The 22947-nt window shown below is 41.8% G+C and overlaps 2 protein-coding genes across 7 annotated transcripts in view; one reads left to right on the forward strand and one right to left on the reverse strand.

Annotated features, from left to right (window-relative positions):
* The first annotated feature begins 1299 nt into the window (after nucleotides 1-1299).
* On the forward strand, nucleotides 1300-13951 carry LOC128696270 (neuroparsin-A). 3 transcript variants are annotated; one of them, XM_053787434.2, is made up of 4 exons: nucleotides 1300-1450; nucleotides 8612-8768; nucleotides 10047-10155; nucleotides 11240-13951. In XM_053787434.2, the coding sequence occupies exons 1-4, from the start codon at nucleotides 1336-1338 to the stop codon at nucleotides 11381-11383; spliced, it is 525 nt and encodes a 174-aa protein (XP_053643409.2). In that variant the 5' UTR covers nucleotides 1300-1335; the 3' UTR covers nucleotides 11384-13951. The 3 variants fall into 3 exon arrangements, with proteins under 3 accessions (XP_053643409.2, XP_053643408.2, XP_069948364.1); XM_053787433.2 differs by lacking the exon at nucleotides 1300-1450 and adding an exon at nucleotides 2572-2740; XM_070092263.1 differs by lacking the exon at nucleotides 1300-1450 and adding an exon at nucleotides 6242-7084.
* A 175-nt stretch (nucleotides 13952-14126) lies between these two features.
* LOC128696408 (pneumococcal serine-rich repeat protein) overlaps nucleotides 14127-22947 on the reverse strand; it is a 73779-nt gene continuing 64958 nt past the window's right edge. For all 4 annotated transcript variants that reach the window (XM_070092260.1, XM_070092259.1, XM_070092262.1 and 1 more), the window contains one exon: nucleotides 14127-19344. In XM_070092260.1, coding sequence (XP_069948361.1) covers nucleotides 14377-19344 — 4968 coding nt within the window. In that variant the 3' untranslated portion in view covers nucleotides 14127-14376. The remainder of the gene's footprint in view (nucleotides 19345-22947) is intronic.

Here is a 22947-nt window from a genome sequence, read left to right on the forward strand (position 1 = left end):
AGTGAAGAGTTTTTACGAGGATAGTGAGGCTCAAGTTAGAGTACATAGGAAAGAGGAAAATTATTTCCCAGTAAAAGTAGGCCTTAGACAGGGATGTGTGATGTCACCGTGGTTGTTTAATATATTTATAGATGGGGTTGTAAGAGAAGTAAATGCGAGGGTCTTGACAAGAGGCGTGGAGTTAAAAGATAAGGAATCACACATAAAGTGGGAGTTGTCACAGTTGCTCTTTGCTGATGACACTGTGCTCTTGGGAGATTCTGAAGAGAAGTTGCAGAGATTGGTGGATGAATTTGATAGGGTGTGCAAAAGAAGAAAATTAAAAGTGAATACAGGAAAGAGTAAGGTTATGAGGATAACAAAAATATTAGGTGATGAAAGATAGGATATCAGATTGGAGGGAGAGAGTATGTTGGAGGTGAATGTATTCAGATATTTGGGAGTGGACGTGTCAGCGGATGGGTCTATGAAGGATGAGGTGAATCATAGAAATGATGAGGGGAAAAGGGTGAGTGGTGCACTTAGGAGTCTTTGGAGACAAAGAACTTTGTCCTTGGAGGCAAAGAGGGGAATGTATGAGAGTATAGTTTTACCAACACTCTTATATGGGTGTGAAGCATGGGTGATGAATGTTGCAGCGAGGAGAAGGCTGGAGGCAGTGGAGATGTCATGTCTGAGGGCAATGTGTGGTGTGAATATAATGCAGAGAATTCGTAGTTTGGAAGTTAGGAGGAGGTACGGGATTACCAAAACTGTTGTCCAGAGGGCTGAGGAAGGGTTGTTGAGGTGGTTCGGACATGTAGAGAGAATGGAGCGAAACAGAATGACTTCAAGAGTGTATCAGTCTGTAGTGGAAGGAAGGCGGGGTAGGGGTCGGCCTAGGAAAGGTTGGAGGGAGGGGGTAAAGGAGGTTTTGTGTGCGAGGGGCTTGGACTTCCAGCAGGCGTGCGTGAGCATGTTTGATAGGAGTGAATGGAGACGAATGGTTTTTAATACTTGACGTGCTGTTGGAGTGTGAGCAAAGTAACATTTATGAAGGGGTTCAGGGAAACCGGCAGGCCGGACTTGAGTCCTGGAGATGGGAAGTACAGTGCCTGCACTCTGAAGGAGGGGTGTTAATGTTGCAGTTTAAAAACTGTAGTGTAAAGCACCCTTCTGGCAAGACAGTGATGGAGTGAATGATGGTGAAAGTTTTTCTTTTTCGGGCCACCCTGCCTTGGTGGGAATCGGCCAGTGTGATAATAAAATAAATAAAATATATATATGTATATATATATATATATATATATATATTGATTATAAGCTTAATTTATCAGTTGTGAGACTGTCGCCCATATGAGTTACACTGCCTCTGCTGTGTCAACTGGGAATGAACACCAGCACTGTCTCTGCTGTCTGCCAGTTCAGTTGATACTGAAAGGAACACTCGGGGATGGTCTTCACTGTGTTGGTATGTATTTTTCTATGTATCCGGTTGTCAGTGATTCCATCACACATTGGATTGCTCCTTCATGAAAAAGTTGATATAGTAGCAAAAAAAAAAAAAGAAGTACCGTGAAAGCAAATGTAGAAATAAATAATTAAACAATGTTTTAGAAATGCAGTTAGAAGCATGAGTAGATGTGTTATCTACTATGATAACATGAACGTCGATTAGTACATTTATAGAGCAACTTGCAATGTGAATAAAGTGATTGATCATATAGTAGCCAGGCCTAGGCTTGGTTACAACTACCTCTGGCAGTTTGGCAGACACACACATATATGATAAAACCAAATGTAAAGCATGTGGCGAGCTCTGTGGTCACTTTCTTGAACACTATGGGCTTTATTGTCCACTTACTGTGTGACATATCAAGATATCTTATTAATGAGAATCAGATACCAGACATATTAAGCAAATTTCGCAAATTTCCTAAATTTGCTTGTAACAGATCTAAATCCAGAAGCACTCATGCTAACCCTTTTGAAGCCTATTTCATAGGCTTTTTGTGTATCCATATGCACCTTAGGCATATCTATCTAATCTACTGAACTTGGTTGGTTGATATTTTCTTCGTTGGGAAATGGCGTCCTGAAATGGGCCTTAGTCATAAAATGGCTCAACAATAGCGCCTCAAAGAAGTCGTCAGTTGTGTCCTGTTAATGCTTTATCCCTGAAACCCTCATTTCAGCCCTATGCAGAGAGCTAAGTGATTATGGTCCTATATTGGTTGCTGGCCAAGAATGCGTCAATGGCGTCTTTGTCCTGGTGCAGAGTGATGGTAATTGGTGAGGCACTTTCTCAAAAACTCTAGCAAAAAACTTTCAGTAGGACTATTCCCAACTTTGAGCCCCAGCCCCGGGGAAACTTTTCTTCCCTACATGTATCACTATGGACCTGTATGTGTTTGTAGAGTATATGAATGACTAATTGCACAACGTTTATGATTGTAGTTCTCACTTGCATTGTAATATATTGTAGACTAGGAGTCATAACGGTGTCTGTTGTTGTTGTTATTGTTGTTGTCGTCTAATGGCCATCATGGCAACTCATCTGCGCCAGGGTTGCCAGCGAAGAACAGTCCCAATACAGTTATTAGATTGATGTTTTCCTGTGGCTGCGGTTGTTTTATTGCTTCCACGGTGCTGAGTGTGTGTGTGTGGTGGTTTATCACCTTTCGTAGCTGTGTGTGGTCGTGTTGCCGGGCTGTGTATGGCTACAGTTTGTCTGCATGGTGGAACATCCATCAGTCACCAGGTATCACCTGTGTTTTTCAGTGGTAGTAAGCTTGTACTCATCTGTTTGTGGTTGCAGGGGCGAGTCACAGCTCCTGGCCCTATCTCTTCGCTGGTCGCTACTAGGTCCGCTCTCTCCCTGAGCTTTATCATACCTCTTCTTAGAGCTATGTATGGATCCTGCCTCCACTGCTTCACTCTCCAGACTATTCCACTTCCTGACAGCTCTGTGACTGAAGAAATACTTTCTCACATCACTGTGACTCATCTGCGTTTTTAACTTCCAGCTGTGACCCCTTGTTGTTGTGTCCCATCTTTGAAACGATCTGTCCCACTCCACCTTTTTTTATCGATTCCTCTCAGTATTTTATATATCGCTATCGTGTCCCTGTCCCGCTTGCCATCCAGTGTCGTCAGAGTTGCCTTAATCTCTCTCTCTCTCTCTCTCTGTATGTATATACACTTCAGATAAGACGTCACCTACGATAGCACCTGCGATCATCTCAGCCTTTATCTCTCTATCTCACCGCCTCTACCTTACTGGCGCCACCATCCTCTTGCTGTCTCTCTCTCTCTCTCCTTCCCAGTGTAAGCTTGTGATGCTTACCTTGGTATGAGGTAGTTATGGCCTTCGTAGATTAATTTAAGTCATACTCTTACCCTCACAAATTTCCTATACACTCAGACTTTCTGAATATATGTGGACAGAGGACCAACAGGACCAGCATCACTAGTACAGAACATGGAACACACTTCAGATATTGAGACTCACTGTCCACAGATGTCGCGCATAATCAGAGACTTTTCACGTCTACCATTAAATGTTATAATTTTTCTGTAAAAATTCTGTATTATGGAGATATAAAGTATTTATTGATTTGTATTTATTAATTTGTTTAACTATTTATCAAGTTAAGGTCTTCCCAGCTCACCTGTCATAGCAAACTTGTCTCTAAGATCTGCAGTCTGGGGTCAGATCCTTTATTGCGAAATGACTAATTTCCTGTATTTTAATGAGAGATTTGTAACTCCCCCCCCCAAAAAAAAAAATCGCATTATATGCCAGGCTCATTGACATTAACATGGTAACTAAAATATTCAGAATAATGGTATTATAAAGTTAGGTTTTGTTTGTCCGGCGTTTATGTCTGAAAGGTTGTATATCAGATCGTTCCTCCTATATTTTCTGCACATTCTGGCTGTGATTCCTTTAAGGTTTCAGCTCCTGAACGCATTTCATCAATAGTAAAGATACCTGTTTACATGGCGGTTGTTCCGGGGGTCAACGCCCCCGCGACCTGGTCCTTGATCAGGCCTCCCGGTGGATCAGAGCTGCATCAACCGGGCTGCTACTGCTGGCCGCACGCAATCCAACGTACGAGCCACAGCCTGGGTGGTCGGGCACAAACTTTAAGTATCTGTCCAGTTCCCTCTTAAAGACAGCCAGGGTCTATTGGTAATCCCCCTTATGTATGATGGGATGGGAAGTAGTTGAGCAGTCTTGGTCCCCCGGCACTTATTGTGCATTCTCTTAGTGTACTCATGGCACCCCTGCTTTTCATTGGGGTATGTCGCACCGTCTTCCTTTCATAGGGAGTAATTTCTGTGCGCAGATTTGAGGACCGTCCCTCTAGGATTTTCCAGGTATAAATTATGAAGTATCTTTCTGCCTGCGCTCCAGTAGTTGTTAGAGGCAGGAACAACCTGCTCTAACCCCATCTTGCCCTGGGTTGTGCAACTGTTGGGAATGGAAGTGGTTGGATTACAACTGTCACTTCCTCTGGCTTATTACATATATTTTTTTAACACACAGGTCGTCTCCCACCGAGGCAGGGTGACCGGAAAAAGAAGAAAAGAACATTTTCATCTTTTTACAATTAGTAATTTATACAAAAGGGGTTACTAGTCCCTTGCTCCTGGTATTTAAGTCTCCTCTGACAAAACGCATGGCTTACAGAGGAAGGATTCTTCTCCACTTCCCCCTGGACAGCTTATTGCACACACACACACACACACCAGGGGCCAGGAGCTCGGACTCGACCCCCGCAACCTCAACACACACACATACATACACACACACACACACACACACACACACACACACACATACACACACACACATACATACACACACACACATACACACACACACACACACACACACACACACACACACACACACACACACACACACACACACACACACACACACACACACACACACACACACACACACACACACACACACACACACACACACACACATTCAGGACCCTGTACACCGTGTATGTTAGGCCCATATTGGAGTATGCGGCACCAGTTTGGAACCCACACCTAGCCAAGCACGTGAAGAAACTAGAGAAAGTGCAAAGGTTTGCAACAAGACTAGTCCCAGAGCTAAGAGGTATGTCCTACGAGGAGAGGTTAAGGGAAATCAACCTGACGACACTGGAGGACAGGAGAGATAGGGGGGACATGATAACGACATACAAAATACTGAGAGGAATTGACAAGGTGGACAAAGACAGGATGTTCCAGAGATTGGACACAGTAACAAGGGGACACAGTTGGAAGCTGAAGACACAGATGAATCACAGGGATGTTAGGAAGTATTTCTTCAGCCACAGAGTAGTCAGTAAGTGGAATAGTTTGGGAAGCGATGTAGTGGAGGCAGGATCCATACATAGCTTTAAGCAGAGGTATGATAAAGCTCACGGCTCAGGGAGAGTGACCTAGTAGCGATCAGTGAAGAGGCGGGGCCAGGAGCTCGGACTCGAACCCCGCAACCTCAACTAGGTGAGTACAACTAGGTGAGTACACACACACACACACACACAAAAACACACACACACACACACACACACACACACACGCACACAAGCTACTATGAGATGAAAAAAAAAAACTAACTCTAAGCCTTTCGCACTTGGGGAGTCATTCAATGTTGCAAGATTGGTTGAGGTGAAAGATTCTCTGGTGTAGGAATGTATTTCTGGCACACAGCCCACCATGTGACAGCAGGCAGACCCAGTACCACCACCACGCCCACACACTCATCCCACACCCTCCAACCTTCCCACGTGAGGTACTGGACAGCCTCCAAGGTTTACAAACAATTCAAATACCTAGGAATCCCTAAACCCACTCCGATAACGTGCTGTAGTGAGGCTGGTTTAGCAGGTACTAAACTAGGAATATTCAATATCTTCAAGAATACTGTGAAATACTCGAGGATAACTAGTAATATACACTAATATTTAAATACTCGTGAATCCGTAAACCCACACTGATATTTTCCATGGTGATCCAGGGACGACAGATATGAGATAAAGAATATCCAGGATAACATTTTATAGTGAAGCAAGGGTGCCAGCCAACACAGTTTGAGAACATGCTGGTAATGCTACTTCATTAAGAGGTGACAGTAAGGAATAAACATTTCTCGCCCACGTTACTTTTAACTTCCACAATAACGTTAATAGTGGAAGAGCCAACTAATAAATATGAATTCATAATGTCACTAGATCAGCTGATATCAAGGTGGCGCGGTTATAGAGCAGGCTATCAAGGCTGATTCAGATAATTTTTTGCTGTCTATAAACCCTGGAGGGTGTCCAGTAGCCCCCTGTGGTAGAACGGGGGTGTGGGAGCAGTGCGTGGGTGTTGTGTTATAGAGTCTGCTTTCTGTCATGGGATGGTCTGCGTGCCGAACACGCATTCCTACCTCTGAGAGAATCTTCTTCCCTCATCAACTTGTTGCAGCACTTCCTGCAACATTGTATTGTATATCTTCTGATTAAACCCAGCAGCAGCTAAAAGAGCTGCTGCTGATTTATCCTGCTAATGTTTACTACTGACACTTTAAGTAGGTGTTATCCCTCAGGTTCCTTCTGATACCTCTTCATAGACACTGTGTCACTTCTTATCAAAGGCGTATGTGTACCTAGAGGTACCTGCTGATATATATACATTTAGAATTAAGCTTAATCTCTCTGTTAGGTATTAAAATATTCTTGGCTGGAATCAATAGGTTTTAAACAACAATGTACCCTGTACTAAAAACATTTTACAATTTAGAAAGAATTACTGAATTGCATAATTGACTTTAAAATTAGGAGAGAGCTGAGTATCCTTATATTGAGAATATTCACGCGAATATTTCTTGTGATGTGACATGCACAAGACACAAGCAACAGTGACGTGACATGCACAAGCAACAGAGGTTCGGGTGGTCTAGCCTCATGTGTTGCACTGACGTGTTCCTGTCAAGCTGATGTAGCTTGAATCATCACACCACCATCACTCTACCCCCTCATAATGGTGACCACCCTTACCCTCACCATCGCAAGGATAAATACGTACAGAGGTGTGTGGATCACATTGATATATTCTGTGCTGGAGGTCAACAGGTTACATGCAGCTTTAATGATCCTCGTGTAGTTGACAGTCTTTAAATCCACTTAAGCAACCCCACCACTATTACCAGCATCCTTCTCAACCCCCTCCTGATATTTACCACCACCATTACTACCATCCCTCGCCCACCCACAACAGTCGCTACCATAATAACAGAGCCATCACTACCACCTCTACGACCCCAACCCCTTGTTGCCATCATTTCCACCTCTACGACCCCAACCCCTTGTTGCCATCACTACCACCTCTACGATCCCAACCCCTTGTTGCCATCATTACCACCTCTACGACCCCAACCCCTTGTTGCCATCATTACCACCTCTACGACCCCAACCCACCGTTGTCATCACTACCACCCCAACCCAAACAAAAACAATAATTGAAAAATTACCTTCACTTAGTTGTCTACATGTGTACACAACAAGACCACTGCACCTAGCAGTCTAATTCTCCACTACAGTAAGATCCTGAAGGCTAATTTGTTTACAAGCCAGCCGGTTTTTTTCAATATTTGTATTAAATTGATGTACCCATCAAAGGAAGGGCTCTTGATTCATGGAATTTGAGCTGCCCTCCTTTTTTCTTGGATCATACCCCCCTCCAGGGGCAATATGACCCTCACAGCCTTATTAGGGGTCAACTTACCTCCAGGTAATAGAAATAGTGTGTTGGACTCAGGTCTGTACGATCACCTCTACACTGTCACAAGTGTCATAAAAAGTAAACATAGGGATTACTTTTGTATTACCACTGCTACTACTATTACTTTTACTACTACTACTACTACTGCTTCTATTAACTGTTACTATTACTAGTACTGCTGCTACTATTACTAGTAGCTACTAATACTGTTGTTGCTGTTGCTGCTACTATTACTATACTACTACAACTAAGGATACTCTTGAACTAGTGTACTACACTAGAAAGTCTATCTAGAGGTAATACCGGAGACAGAATTCTGCTCACTTGTAGCTTGACGTGGGCTGCTCTGTCCACCTGTGACTTGATGTGGGCTGCTCTGTCCACCTGTGACTTGATGTGGGCTGCTCTGTAAACCTGTGACTTGATGTGGGCTGCTCTGTAAACCTGTGACTTGATGTGGGCTGCTCTGTAAACCTGTGACTTGATGGGGGCTGATTTGCCTACCTGTTTGTGTTACGATTAACAAATGGAGGATCGAGCCTCCACCACTTCTTGCTTTGAGTTACTCACACGAGTGTAGTGTTTCTGATAACTACATAATCTCTTTTTCAGCAATGATCACAGCCTCGCTGACTTCGGCTTCGAGATATGTACTCATGGGTGTTACCTATGTACTCATGTGTGTTCTTTGTACTCCAGTTGATCATACATCTCCTAGTTTTACAATAAGTAACTCAGTATCAATACCTGACAACCGATGAACATATAAGAAATTATAAGTGATGCTTTATAACCCCCATCATGACAAGGTCATCACTGATATTGTCTTCCGCAGTCACTTCCACCACTGCCAACACCACCCAGACCTCCATCACCAGCATCACCCCAACTTACACCACCAGGATCACCCTCACCACCACCACCGCCACTACCATGAGACCCTCCAGTTTTCTCACCACCTCTATTGTCGTCCTTGTCGTGGTCGTCTTGCAGTAAGTATTTTGGTGACACTTGTGTCATTTCTCTTCCCCCTTTTTTTGTCGTCATCTGTTCTCTTGAATGTCCTCTATACAGCCTTGTTATCATATATTATTTACAGAACTGACAAGTGGATGAAAAAAACACACGTGTAACACTTGGGTATCTTTATTATGGATACGTCTTCACAATAAAGATACCCAGATATTGCACATGCATCTTACTGACTCAGCTTTGCTTATGTAGGTTCTAGTAAACCGAGTAAAGTCAGCAGTGTTTGCAACGTTGGCAAGCAAGAAAACTTCCGGGAATTTGGTCAGGGTTTTGCCAGGATAATATACACAGTATGACTCTCACTGAGTGTTGGGTGAGTGATGAGGTGTCACCTTTCTCTGTAGTTCCATTGAAAATCATTTGGGTGAAGGTTGAAATAACAAGAGCTGAGAGTGTGTACCTGTGAGTGTCGTGTGTGTGTGTGTGTGTGTGTTTGTGTGTGTGTGTGTGTGTGTGTGTGGAGAGGAGAGGTAAACAGTCTCCTCATTATATTGTATAATAATACAAGAGATTAGAGGAATAACAAATTAATACCAATAATATATGTAAATATGTACAATAAAGGTATGTAGCATTTCACAAACTGTGTAGTATTTGCTGTTTAATCATTATTAAGATTTACTTTAGTACTGAAATGTACCATGGCTGTATGTCCACTGCAAGATAAGTGGTACTGATAATATCTAACTTAAAGGGCAGATTAGATTTCCTAATTGAGTTTTCAGTTAAGGCCTGACTGTCAGTATTGTTTGCTTGATAGTTTTATTACTCAACCCATACCCACCTTGTAGGTGGTAGTAACTCCATACCCATCCTGTAGGCAGTAGTCACCTCACACTCATTCTGAGGTGGTTGTCACAAGATTACAGACACAAAAAGGGTCCAGAGACTGGCGGTGGAATTATTCACCAGGAAAGGTGTCTCCTAACCTATATCTTGATCGAATGACGATCCTCTTGAGCGATTAAGCAACCCCCGGTGTACCTTTGCTAAGTTGCCTCCCCATTAAAAAATACCCAGACCACATGTTCATCTTATTTGTGAGTGTAGAGGACAGTGAGTTTCTTTGACGTGTTATCTTGTGTTATCTACCCTGGTGGGTGACAGTCCATGACAGAATGTGTGTGTCACTCTACCTTTGTGAGTGACAGCCGATGAGAGAAACACAACTCTTCATTGTGAACTTTCTTTTTTATAGTTGGTCATTGTGGCTGTGATAGTTGTGTGTTGCTTTGCAGGGAGGCTGCAGCAGCACCTAGGTGCAACAGGCAAGGCACCAGGACCCCATCTCTCAACTGCAAGTATGGTACAGTAGCTGACTGGTGTGGCAACCGTGTGTGTGCCAAGGTATGTCACACTACCCTCCATACATCCATACTTCGCTTCCTTCATTCATTCGTTCACTTCATCCATCCTTCCTTTCTTTCCACGAGCAGCATAATCTTACTGTGATTCCTGACTTCTTTCTTTCCGTCTTTCTGATCTTCCTTTTTTTCTTTTTTTTTTTACTCCTTTCTACCCTGAGTTCCTTTTTACAAAGGACTCCTTTCTACCCTGAGTTCCTCTTTACAAAGGTCAATATTCAGCAACATATACCTCTCCTTGTTTCAGTATGGTCAATTTTTGTTTTCCCAATTGCAGAGCATTTCATTGTTCGCAACTGTAGACGTTAAAATTATATTACGACCCTACAAGTAATGTTGCCTATTAACGTTTTTGTTAAATTTGACTTTTCCAAAAAAATTTTGTAAAAAAAAAAAATGGCTTCTGTGAAACAACCACCAGAGGCAGGATATCAAGTGTTTCTTTAACCTCCTATTTCATCACTTGCAGCATTATGTTCATCCTCCTGCAGGGGATGTAAGAGTGTCCTCAAGAAATAATATCATTTACTGTATTGGAAAAAGTATATCTACATGAGCAGTTCACAACTAATCTATACATGTGAAATGTAAACTAAATGGCGTATCGGTCGATCCTGGACCATTAATAGCCATTATCGGTCGATCCTGGACCATTAATAGCCATTATCGGTCGATCCTGGACTATTAATAGTCATTATCGGTCGATCCTAGACCATTAATAGCCATTATCGGTCGGTCCTGGACTATTAATCCCATTATCGGTCGGTCCTGGACTATTAATAGCCATTATCGGTCGGTCCTGGACTATTAATAGCCATTATCGGTCGATCCTGGACCATTAATAGTCATTATCGGTCGGCCCTGGACTATTAATAGCCATTATCGGTCGGTCCTGGACTATTAATAGCCATTATCGGTCGGTCCTGGACTATTAATAGCCATTATCGGTCAGTCCTGGACCATTAATAGTTATTGCGGTTCGAGACGGGCCGCAGTGCCTATTAATGCCATTTGTGGAATGGTTGTGAATTTTGTTCCTTATTATGACTGTTCTTGTCCATGTTTAGGGCCCCGGCGAAACCTGCGGCGGTGACTGGGGAGAAAAAGGAGCGTGTGTTGCAGGAACGTACTGTTCCTGTGGCTTCTGTTCTTGCGGCTACTGCACCGGCTGCGCCGCCAACCTGGATTGTTGGTTCGGTCACTTCTGCTAGACTGGAACCTCCTGCACTCCCCGCTGTCACCCTCGTCACGCAGCGCCACAGAGCTACCTGTTCCTCCGGCCTCGCTCGGTCGTCTCCACTCAGTGAGAAAAGAGGAAGCAGTGACCTCTTTGCTTGGTCTTCCTCTCCCGGTTCGTTGGCTCGGCTGGACAAAATGAAGAATATTGTTAGGTGGAGGCTGCACACTGTGGCTGCACCCTGTGGCCGCACCCTGTGGCCGCACACTGTGGCCGCACCCTGTGGCCGCACACTGTGGCCGCACCCTGTGGCTGCACCCTGTGACCACCTTGTGGTTGCACTTGGTGGCTAAACAGACACGTACGCAGGTTTTTAATCCCGCTTACGTATGTATTTACATACTTATCTATATTACTTACCATTTTTATGTAAACAGCGACTATCGAGCCTCTGCCCGCTATCACTTACGCAAGATTTCAGAGCAGTGGAGGCAAGGTAGTAGTAATAGTAGTAGTGGTAGTGTTATTTACCTCTTTCCCCGCGGGGCTGACCCTTCCCCCCTTAGTCCATGGAGGGAGGGGGGGGATCTTTCCAGCCCTCACGGTGGTGTCCCGCCCCAGTTCGAACCCCCGTAGGGAGGGAGGGAGGGTACTATGCTACTCAACCAGCGTTTCCACCATTTTAACTCTATTCAATACATGATCGGTATGATTGGAAGTGCCCACACATGGGTACGTATGTGTGAATGTTCATACACTCATACAAGATATATGCATGAGCGTGAATATTGATCTACACAATATGCATGTATCAGTGGTGATACATATATGGTGTACATAACAGCTAATATCCAGTCTAAATTACACTTAGTGTGATTACATTGTACATATATCTGTACATATATGTAAATATGATAACTTTTGAAAGTGCATATTTGCCTTTGTGATAGACAGAGTACAAATCAAGTAATATTAGGAACCCCTGGTTATCAAATCACGAGAAGTCTGCCTCTTGTTCTGACAGCTTCCACCAGGGACTCTTGACTCTCCCTGTTTTGACTCACCTTGTCTTGACTCACCTTGTCTTGACTCACCTTGTTTTGACTCACCTTATCTTGACTCACCTTGTCTTGACTCACCTTGTCTTGACTCATCTTGACTCACCTTGTCTTGACTCATCTTGACTCACCTTGTCTTGACTCATCTTGACTCACCTTGTCTTGACTCACCTTGTCTTCACTTACACTTTCTATAGGTTCTTTTTTATTTTGAAAGGTATATTGTATTGGTTTTTTTTCTTCATTATTTCAGGTTTGTGTATGCACACGCGCATTCACAAACGTGTTTGCACATGCTTAAAACACACACCACTCAAACACGCCCGCACACTGTCTTCAGGAATCTTATATGCAACATCTGGGTATCATTATTGTAGACGTTTCGCCATCCAGTGGCTTTATCAATACAAATTCTAGGACATAACTTGAAAGTAGAACTATGTACAGAAGATGAAGTAATCAGTCCCTCAACCTTGGAGTAGGTGCGAAGAGCACCATAGTCGTGGAGATACTGAAGCAGAAGCAAGGAACCTGGATGGCGAAACTTCTACAATAAAGATACCCAGATGTTGCACCTGTGTCTTAATTTCATCTTGTTGGTATTATATACCATTCTTGCACAGGAATCTTATAGTCATTTCATGCAGTGTACAGCACGTAAGACCAGTCCTCTGTTATGAAGCACCAGTGTGGAGCCCACACCTAGTCAAACAGGTTCGACGTGTGTACAAGTCCCTCACATTTTATCGTCAAACATCCTAACAAGACGTCTGACCTACCACTAGTATGCCAAACCCGGTATGTCCAAATCTGCAGAAGTTAACGCTGGTGCTCAGAGTTAAAACTGAAGACTGAGAATACTGACGATCGCGTGTTGTGGTTAGGTTATTATTGCTGCGCTCTGCATGCATGTTTCTGTTGATTCGAAGTGGTGTTCACCTCTTGTTGCCAGACTCCTGGAAGACCTTTACCACTCGAGGAGTTGACAAGTGTGCATTAACGTGAGGCATATCACAGAATGGAGTTATATAATTTATTAGAGAAGAATACAGAGATCTGAGGCAGATTTGCATCATATATATATATATATATATATATATATATATATATATATATATATATATATATATATATATATATATATATATATATATATATATATATATATATATATTTGGTAAGGCAGTTGTGTATCATGTAGTATATACATTATTTTCACAAGACATGTATTATATATATACATCATTTTCATTAGACATCCGTGTCATATTGTATATACATCACCGGATTTCATTATATATTAATATTAGTATACACATAACATGTATAAATAAAGTTTTTTTTTTATAAATTTTGTATTTTGATATTCTGTATAAAAAATCATTTGCATGTATATTCCTTTATTTCATCAGTCTTTTATATATTATCACCACTTGCAGTAATTATAACACAGCTCATTGTATTCCTTGTTAAAGCTATGTTGCAAGGTGTGATACATGAATGTGCGAAGTATATGCTAATAAATATTATATTTATTGGAAGTACGCAAGTATTTTGAATTCATCATTACCATTATTCCTATGGTAAAGTATCCATCAAGATGTCAAACATGCACACGTCTGTGTATGGATTTGTCTGAAGGAAGTCAACAAATGAAGTCACATGACCCGGTTGATGTGATAATTGGAGATAACTTTATGGGTTGTGAATTGTTCCAGCCAAGGTATTGTGACTTTTATTTCTCAGATGTAGTATAAAAGACAGGCAGACGAGATGCAGAAGTTATAGCAGAACATCAGATACTGCCAACAGAAATATAAGAAAACAATATATCATCCCATATTTCCTATAAGAATATTAAGAGAATGGGGAAAAAATCAATGGAAACGAATAATTGTAATATTAAAGGTTATCGGGAAGATTTTAATTCTAAACTCTAAATAAATATAGCTATGTAATCTTTGCCTAATTACAAGGCCTCTCTCAGCTTCTTCCTGGCGAGGTAGCCACGAAGAGCCGCCTGGATTCTGACTACAGCTCTCAGCACCGTAGGGTCATTCAGGTCCACACTTCCCTCGGTCTTTTTTCGCAGGGCCTTGCGAGTCTTGTAACCCTTGAAGCCCGCTTGGATCTTTGCGGCTGCGGCATCGAGTGAGAGTTGAGAGTCATCCGAACATGTATGGTCAATGGTCCTGTCTATTTTTTGTTGTTGTACGCGTTTGCGGGCCAGATACCCACGAACGACCGCCTGTATGGTGACGACAGCTTTTGTGACCACTGGGTCATCAGATGGGAGTTTCGAGTTGTAATATGACAGGTTTGGCTTCCGGGAAGGTTTTTTAAGTACCTTTCGTGTTTTATAGCCACGAAAAACTGCTTGAATTTTTGTAGCGGCCCTGTTTCTTCGAGCAGATATCCTTGAATTACTTCTATATTTTCTCTGTCGTGCTGGACCATTTGTGGGGTGACCTTCGATTTGTCGTCTCGCCTGATACCCCCTAAATAGGCTCTGAATTTTTATAGCTGCGCGATTCAGTTCTTCAGAATTATCTGGAGCTTCTAACTCGGGAAACTTCTGACATGGACTGGCATCTCGACTGGAGTTGCTCGACCAGCCGCTGTCTCCAGACTGCGCTACATCTATTTTATTTAAATCATCATCTTTGTCTGGATAAGACTTATTCGTACCTTGAATCTCTATATTATTCATATCTACACTACTTATAATTATTTCTGGTTCTACAAAAATTCTGTCGTTTCCATTTTCTCTTAAATTATCCTTAATTTCTTTATTATTTTTTAGTTCAGTTTCATTATCCTTTTTGTGCTTTCTTCTCACTGAATGACCCCTAAAGGCAGCTTGTATTCTGGTAGCTGCTAGAGTTTCTTTCTCCGTCTCGCACTCAGAGTTACTTATTTTAATATTTTTAAGTTCTTTGCGAGCTTTAAACCCACGGAATGTTGACTGAATTTTTGTTGCTGCGGTTTCTTGCTCTTTCGAATTTGGTAACCTTTGGAGTACTGTTTGGTTAGTGGAGATATTTTCGGTACTTTCAGGTGCATGTAATTTTTTCCGAACCAGGAACCCACGATATAAAGACTGAATTACAATAGCTGCTTTCTGAAGTTCAGGATCATTGAGATTAATTTCTCCAATGCCTTCATTTCTTAAAGAATGTAAATTCTTCAAATCTTGTCTGGTTTTGAAGCCTCGGAATGACGATTGAATCTTTACTGCTGCTTCTTGTAGTTCAGGGTCATTTAGATCAATTACTTCTAAGTTTTCACTGTCTTGGATATTGGAACCCTTCAAATTCTGTCTGGTTTTGAAGCCTCGGAATGAAGATTGAATCTTTATTGCTGCTTCTTGTAGTTCAGGGTCATTTAGATCAATTACTTCTAAGTTTTCACTGCCTTGCGTATTAGAACCCTTCAAATCTTGTCTAGTTTTGAAGCCTCGGAAAGAAGATTGAATCTTTATTGCTGCTTCTTGTAGTTCAGGGTCATTTAGATCAATTACTTTTAAGTTTTCACTGTCTTGCGTATCAGAACCCTTCAAATCTTGTCTGGTTTTGAAGCCTCGGAAGGCTGACTGAATCTTTATAGCTGCTTCTTGTAGTTCTGGGTCATTTAGATCAATTTCCTGAATATTTTCAGTCCTAGAACCTTTTAAATCTTGTCTTGTTTTGAAGCCTCTGAATGATGACTGAATTTTTATTGCTGCTTCTTGCAGTTCTGGATCATTAAGATCAATTCCTTCTAAGTTTTCACTGTCTTGGGTATTGGAACCCTTCAAATCTTGTCTAGTTTTGAAGCCTCTGAATGATGACTGAATTTTTATTGCTGCTTCTTGCAGTTCAGGATCACTGAGGTCAATTCCCTGAATGTCTACACTTTCTTGAGTATTGGAACCCTTCAAGTCTTGTCTGGTTTTGAAGCCTCGGAATGATGATTGAATCTTTATTGCTGCTTCTTGTAATTCTGGATCATTAAGATCAATTCCCTCAATATTCTTATTTTCTGAAAATTTAGACCCCATCAATTCTTGTCTAGTTTTGAAGCCTCTGAATGATGACTGAATTTTTATAGCTGCTTCTTGTAGTTCTGGGTCACTTAGATCAATATCCTGAATATTTTCACTTTCTGGAGTCCTAGAATCCTTCAAATCTTGTCTTGTTTTGAAGCCTCGGAATGAAGACTGAATCTTTATTGCTGCTTCATGTAGTTCAGGGTCATTTAGATCAATTTCTTGAATGTTTTTATTGTCTTGGGTATTGGAACCCTTCAAATCTTGTCTGGTTTTGAAGCCTCGGAATGAAGATTGAATTTTTATTGCTGCTTCACGTAGTTCAGGGTCATTTAGATCAATTCCTTCTAAGTTTTCACTGTCTTGGGTATTGGAACCCTTCAAATCTTGTCTGGTTTTGAAGCCTCGGAATGATGACTGAATTTTTATTGCAGCTTCTTCTAGTTCTGGATTATTAAGAGTAATTCCTTCTAAGTTTTCACTGTCTTGCATATTGGAACCCTTTAAATCTTGTCTAGTTTTGAAGCCTCGGAAAGAAGATTGAATCTTTATTGCTGCTTCTTGTAGTTCTGGATCATTAAGATCAATTCCCTCAATATTCTTATTTTCTGAAAATTTAGACCCCATCAATTCTTCTCTGGTTTTGAAGCCTCGGAAGGCTGACTGAATCTTTATAGCTGCTTCTTGTAGTTCTGGGTCACTTAGATCAATATCCTGAATATTTTCACTTTCTGGAGTCCTAGAATTCTTCAAATCTTGTCTTGTTTTGAAGCCTCGGAATGAAGACTGAATCTTTATTGCTGCTTCATGTAGTTCAGGGTCATTTAGATCAATTTCTTGAATGTTTTTATTGTCTTGGGTATTGGAACCCTTCAAATCTTGTCTGGTTTTGAAGCCTCGGAATGAAGATTGAATTTTTATTGCTGCTTCTTGTAGTTCAGGGTCATTTAGATCAATTTCTTCTAAGTTTTCACTATCTTCCATATTGGAACCCTTTAAATCTTGTCTAGTTTTGAAGCCTCGGAAAGAAGATTGAATCTTTATTGCTGCTTCTTGTAGTTCTGGATCATTAAGATCAATTCCTTCTAAGTTTTCACTGTCTTGGGTATTGGAACCCTTCAAATCTTGTCTAGTTTTGAAGCCTCGGAAAGAAGATTGAATCTTTATTGCTGCTTCTTGTAGTTCTGGATCATTAAGATCAATTCCTTCTAAGTTTTCACTGTCTTGGGTATTGGAACCCTTCAAATCTTGTCTGGTTTTGAAGCCTCGGAATGATGACTGAATTTTTATTGCAGCTTCTTCTAGTTCTGGATCATTAAGATTAATTCCTTCTAAGTTTTCACTGTCTTGGGTATTGGAACCCTTCAAATCTTGTCTAGTTTTGAAGCCTCGGAATGATGACTGAATTTTTATTGCTGCCTCTTGTAATTCTGGATCATTAAGATTAATTCCCTCAATATTTTCATTTTCTGATAATTTAGACCCCATCAATTCTTCTCTGGTTTTGAAGCCTCGGAAGGCTGACTGAATCTTTATAGCTGCTTCTTGTAGTTCTGGGTCACTTAGATCAATTTCCTGAATATTTTCACTTTCTGGAGGATGAGACCCCTTTAGATTTTGTCTGGTTTTGAAACCTCGGAATGAAGACTGAATTTTTATCGCTGCTTCTTGCAATTCAGGATCATTTAGATCAATTTCTTCTAAGTTTTCACTATCTTCCGTATTGGAACCCTTTAAATCTTGTCTTGTTTTGAAGCCTCTGAATGAAGACTGAATTTTTATTGCTGCTTCTTGTAATTCAGGATCATTTAGATCAATTCCTTGAATGTTTTCACTGTCTTGGGTACTGGAACCTTTCAACTCTTGTCTTGTTTTGAAGCCTCGGAATGAAGACTGAATCTTTATTGCTGCTTCTTGTAATTCTGGATCATTAAGATCTATTCTCGGAATGTCTTCACTTTCTTGAGTATTGGAACCCTTCAAATCTTGTCTGGTTTTGAAGCCTCGGAATGAAGATTGAATCTTTATTGCTGCTTTTTGTAGTTCTGGATCATTAAGATCAATTCCTTCGATGTTTTCGTTTTCTAAAAATTTAGACCCCTTCAATTCTTCTCTGGTTCTGAAGCCTCGGAAGGCCGACTGAATCTTTATAGCTGCTTCTTGTAATTCTAGGTCACTTAAATCAATTTTCTGAATATTTTCAATTTCTGGAGTCTTAGAATCTTTCAAATCTTGTCTTGTTTTGAAACCTCGAAATGAAGATTGAATCTTTATTGCTGCGTCTTGCAGTTCAGGATCATTTAGATCAATTCCTTCAACGTTTTCATTTTCTTTGGCATTGGATCCCTTCAAGTTTTGTCTGGTTTTGAAACCTCGGAAGGAGGACTGAATCTTTATTGCTGCTTCTTGAAGTTCAGGGTCATTTAGATCAATTCCTTCAATACTTTCACTTTCTTGAGTATTGAAGCATTTCAAATCTTGTCTGGTTTTGAAGCCTCGGAATGACGATTGAATCTTGATTGCTGCTTCTTGCAGTTCTGGGTCATTTAGATCAATTCCTTCAATGTTTTCACTTTCTGGAGTCTTAGCAGCCCTTAAATCTTGTCTGGTTTTAAAGCCTCGATATGATGACTGAATTTTTATTGCTGCTTCTTGCAATTCTCGGTCATTAAGGTTAATTTCTATATCTCTCGCATCTTCCTTTGTGCAACTCTTGATAGCTGCTTCGTGAACCTTTTCATCTTCAGAGTTCATACGTTTCCCATTATTCTCAAATGGTTGTTCCACTGATTCCTGTGCCACTGACTGTTTATTTTCCATTGATTTTCTTGTTTGATATCCTCGGAACGTAGCCTGGATCTTCGTTGCTGCCATCCCAAGTTCTTCATTCTCCCCAGATTTGTCTGCTGCCTGAAAATATTAGTAGAGATATCAGGTTACATATATTTGTGTCTTATGGAAAGTATTGGTATTGGAATATTAAAAGTCTATATCAATTTAATTGATCATTTATGCTTTTATCAATACATGTCAAGACAAATTTTCAAAGCTTGCAATATTATTTTTATTTTGAGTTTAGATATTACATTAATTGACTGATAAATTATTAGTGAAAGTGTTTCTAGTAAGATAGCTGTGGGCTCTGGGGAAAGCAACCTGAAGTTAAGACTAGATACATTACAAACGGGACAAGTGACAAGGGACACCAAACATCTAGGTATCAAACAAAAGCGCTGATCTATGACAAGTGAAAAAATATCAAACAAAAGCAATGATCTGTCATAAGACCAAGAACAATAAGCTGGCAATGATCAAACAGAACACTTTTCTACCATAGGTGAAACAAGAAACATCAAACAGAAGCACTTATCTACAATAAGTGAGACAGGAACACAAAATTGAAGCATTCATCTATCACAAGACCAAACAATAAACAGAAACAGGCAAGTTTTTACCACAAGCAAAGCAAGTGACATTCAACATAGTGATCACACAAATAAAAGATGAGGATACGTTTAAGACACACAAGAAGAAACTTCAAATATCTTGCTAGAGTAACAAAAGTAATATGTTCTACTACAGTTCAGTTGTTGTTTTCATTAATAGCAGAATATATAGAGAAGTCTCGTCCACCAGGGACTTGGTCAGTTTGTCAAACCTTTATTAACTCAATAAAGTACCATAAACCGCATACTGTCTTATTAACACAGAGATAACTGTTGTTGGTGAGGAAGAAACTGTCTTAATGAACCTCGAGTAAGTGAAGTGGACTGACTGACTGTAATGGTAAGCTAATGTTTTAATGGTGACTGTGCCACCGATCTATCATACTGTGACCACCAGTCCACCATGCTGTGACTAGTCTACTATGCTGTGACCAGTCTACCATGCTGTGACCAGTCTGCCATGCTGTGACCGGTCCACCATGCTGTGACCAGTCCACCGTATTGTGATCACTAGTCCATCATACTGTGATCACTGGTCCACTATACTGTGACCACCAGTTCACCATGCTATGACCAGTCCACGATACTGTGATCATTAGTACACCATACTGTGACCACCAGTCCACCATGCTGTGACCAGTCCACCATACTGTAATTACTGGTCCACCATACTGTGATCACTGGTCCACCATACTGTGATCACTGGTCCACCATACTGTGACCACCAGTCCACCATGCTATGACCAGTCCACGATACTGTGATCATTAGTCCACCATACTGTGACCACCAGTCCACCATGGGTCCTACACAGATGACAGCAAGGAAATGAGTGAGCTACTCAAGTCCCAATATGACTCAGTTTTTAACAAGTCGCTAACCAGACTGAGAGTCGAAGATCAAAATGAATTTTTTATGAGAGAGCCACAAAATTTGGTTAACACAAGCCTATCCGATGTTATCCTGACGCCAAATGACTTTGAACAGGCGATAAATGACATGCCCATGCACTCTGCCCCAGGGCCAGACTCATGGAACTCCGTGTTCATCAAGAACTGCAAGAAGCCCCTATCACGAGCCTTTTCCATCCTATGGAGAGGGAGCATGGACACGGGGGTCGTCCCACAGTTACTAAAAACAACAGACATAGCCCCACTCCACAAAGGGGGCAGTAAAGCAACAGCAAAGAACTACAGACCGATAGCACTAACATCCCATATCATAAAAATCTTTGAAAGGGTCCTAAGAAGCAAGATCACCACCCATCTAGAAACCCATCAGTTACACAACCCAGGGCAACATAGGTTTAGAACAGGTCGCTCCTGTCTGTCTCAACTATTGGATCACTACGACAAGGTCCTAAATGCACTAGAAGACAAAAAGAATGCAGATGTAATATATACAGACTTTGCAAAAGCCTTCGACAAGTGTGACCATGGCGTAATAGCGCACAAAATGCGTGCTAAAGGAATAACAGGGAAAGTCGGTCGATGGATCTATAATTTCCTCACTAACAGAACACAGAGAGTAGTCGTCAACAGAGTAAAGTCCGAGGCAGCTACGGTGAAAAGCTCTGTTCCACAAGGCACAGTACTCGCTCCCATCTTGTTCCTCATCCTCATATCCGACATAGACAAGGATGTCAGCCACAGCACCGTGTCTTCCTTTGCAGATGACACCCGAATCTGCATGACAGTGTCTTCCTTTGCAGATGACACCCGAATCTGCATGACAGTGTCTTCCATTGCAGACAGTGCAAGGCTCCAGGCGGACATCAACCAAATCTTTCAGTGGGCTGCAGAAAACAATATGAAGTTCAACGATGAGAAATTTCAATTACTCAGATATGGTAAACACGAGGAAATTAAATCTTCATCAGAGTACAAAACAAATTCTGGCCACAAAATAGAGCGAAACACCAACGTCAAAGACTTGGGAGTGATCATGTCGGAGGATCTCACCTTCAAGGACCATAACATTGTATCAATCGCATCTGCTAGAAAAATGACAGGATGGATAATGAGAACCTTCAAAACTAGGGAGGCCAAGCCCATGATGACACTCTTCAGGTCACTTGTTCTATCTAGGCTGGAATATTGCTGCACACTAACAGCACCTTTCAAGGCAGGTGAAATTGCTGACCTAGAAAATGTATAGAGAACCTTCACGGCGCGCATAACGGAGATAAAACACCTCAATTACTGGGAGCGCTTGAGGTTCCTAAACCTGTATTCCCTGGAACGCAGGCGGGAGAGATACATGATTATATACACCTGGAAAATCCTAGAGGGACTAGTACCGAACTTGCACACGAAAATCACTCACTACGAAAGCAAAAGACTTGGCAGACGATGCAACATCCCCCCAATGAAAAGCAGGGGTGTCACTAGCACGTTAAGAGACCATACAATAAGTGTCAGGGGCCCGAGACTGTTCAACTGCCTCCCAGCATGCATAAGGGTGATTACCAACAGACCCCTGGCAGTCTTCAAGCAGGCACTGGACAAGCACCTAAAGTCGGTTCCTGACCAGCCGGGCTGTGGCTCGTACGTTGGTTTGCGTGCAGCCAGCAGCGACAGCCTGGTTGATCAGGCTCTGATCCACCAGCAGGCCTGGTCACAGACCGGGCCGCGGGGGCGTTGACCCACGGAACTCTCTCCAGGTAAACTCCAGTCACACAACAGTCATACTGTTACTGCTCCTGGTTGGGTTCACCGCTACCAACCACTGCGAGGAAGTCAGGGAAGGGAGCATCAGCAAGATTACACAAGTGGATGAGGATGCCAGTGACAGTGCTTCAGACGAGGCTGGCAGAGAGAGACGCCAGGTTCGCCAGTCCACCCTACTGTGATCACTAGTTCACCATACTGTGACCACCAGTCCACCATGCTGTGACCAGTCAACCATGCTGTGACCAGTCAACCATGCTGTGACCAGTCTATCATGCTGTGACCAGTCCACCATACTGTGACCACCAGTCCACCATGCTGTGATCACCGGCCCACCTTGCTGTGAACATCAGTCCACCCTGCTGTGACCAGTCCACCATACTGTGACCACCAGTCCACC

This window comes from Cherax quadricarinatus, chromosome 39, assembly GCF_038502225.1.
Source record: "Cherax quadricarinatus isolate ZL_2023a chromosome 39, ASM3850222v1, whole genome shotgun sequence".
NCBI lineage: Eukaryota > Metazoa > Arthropoda > Malacostraca > Decapoda > Parastacidae > Cherax > Cherax quadricarinatus.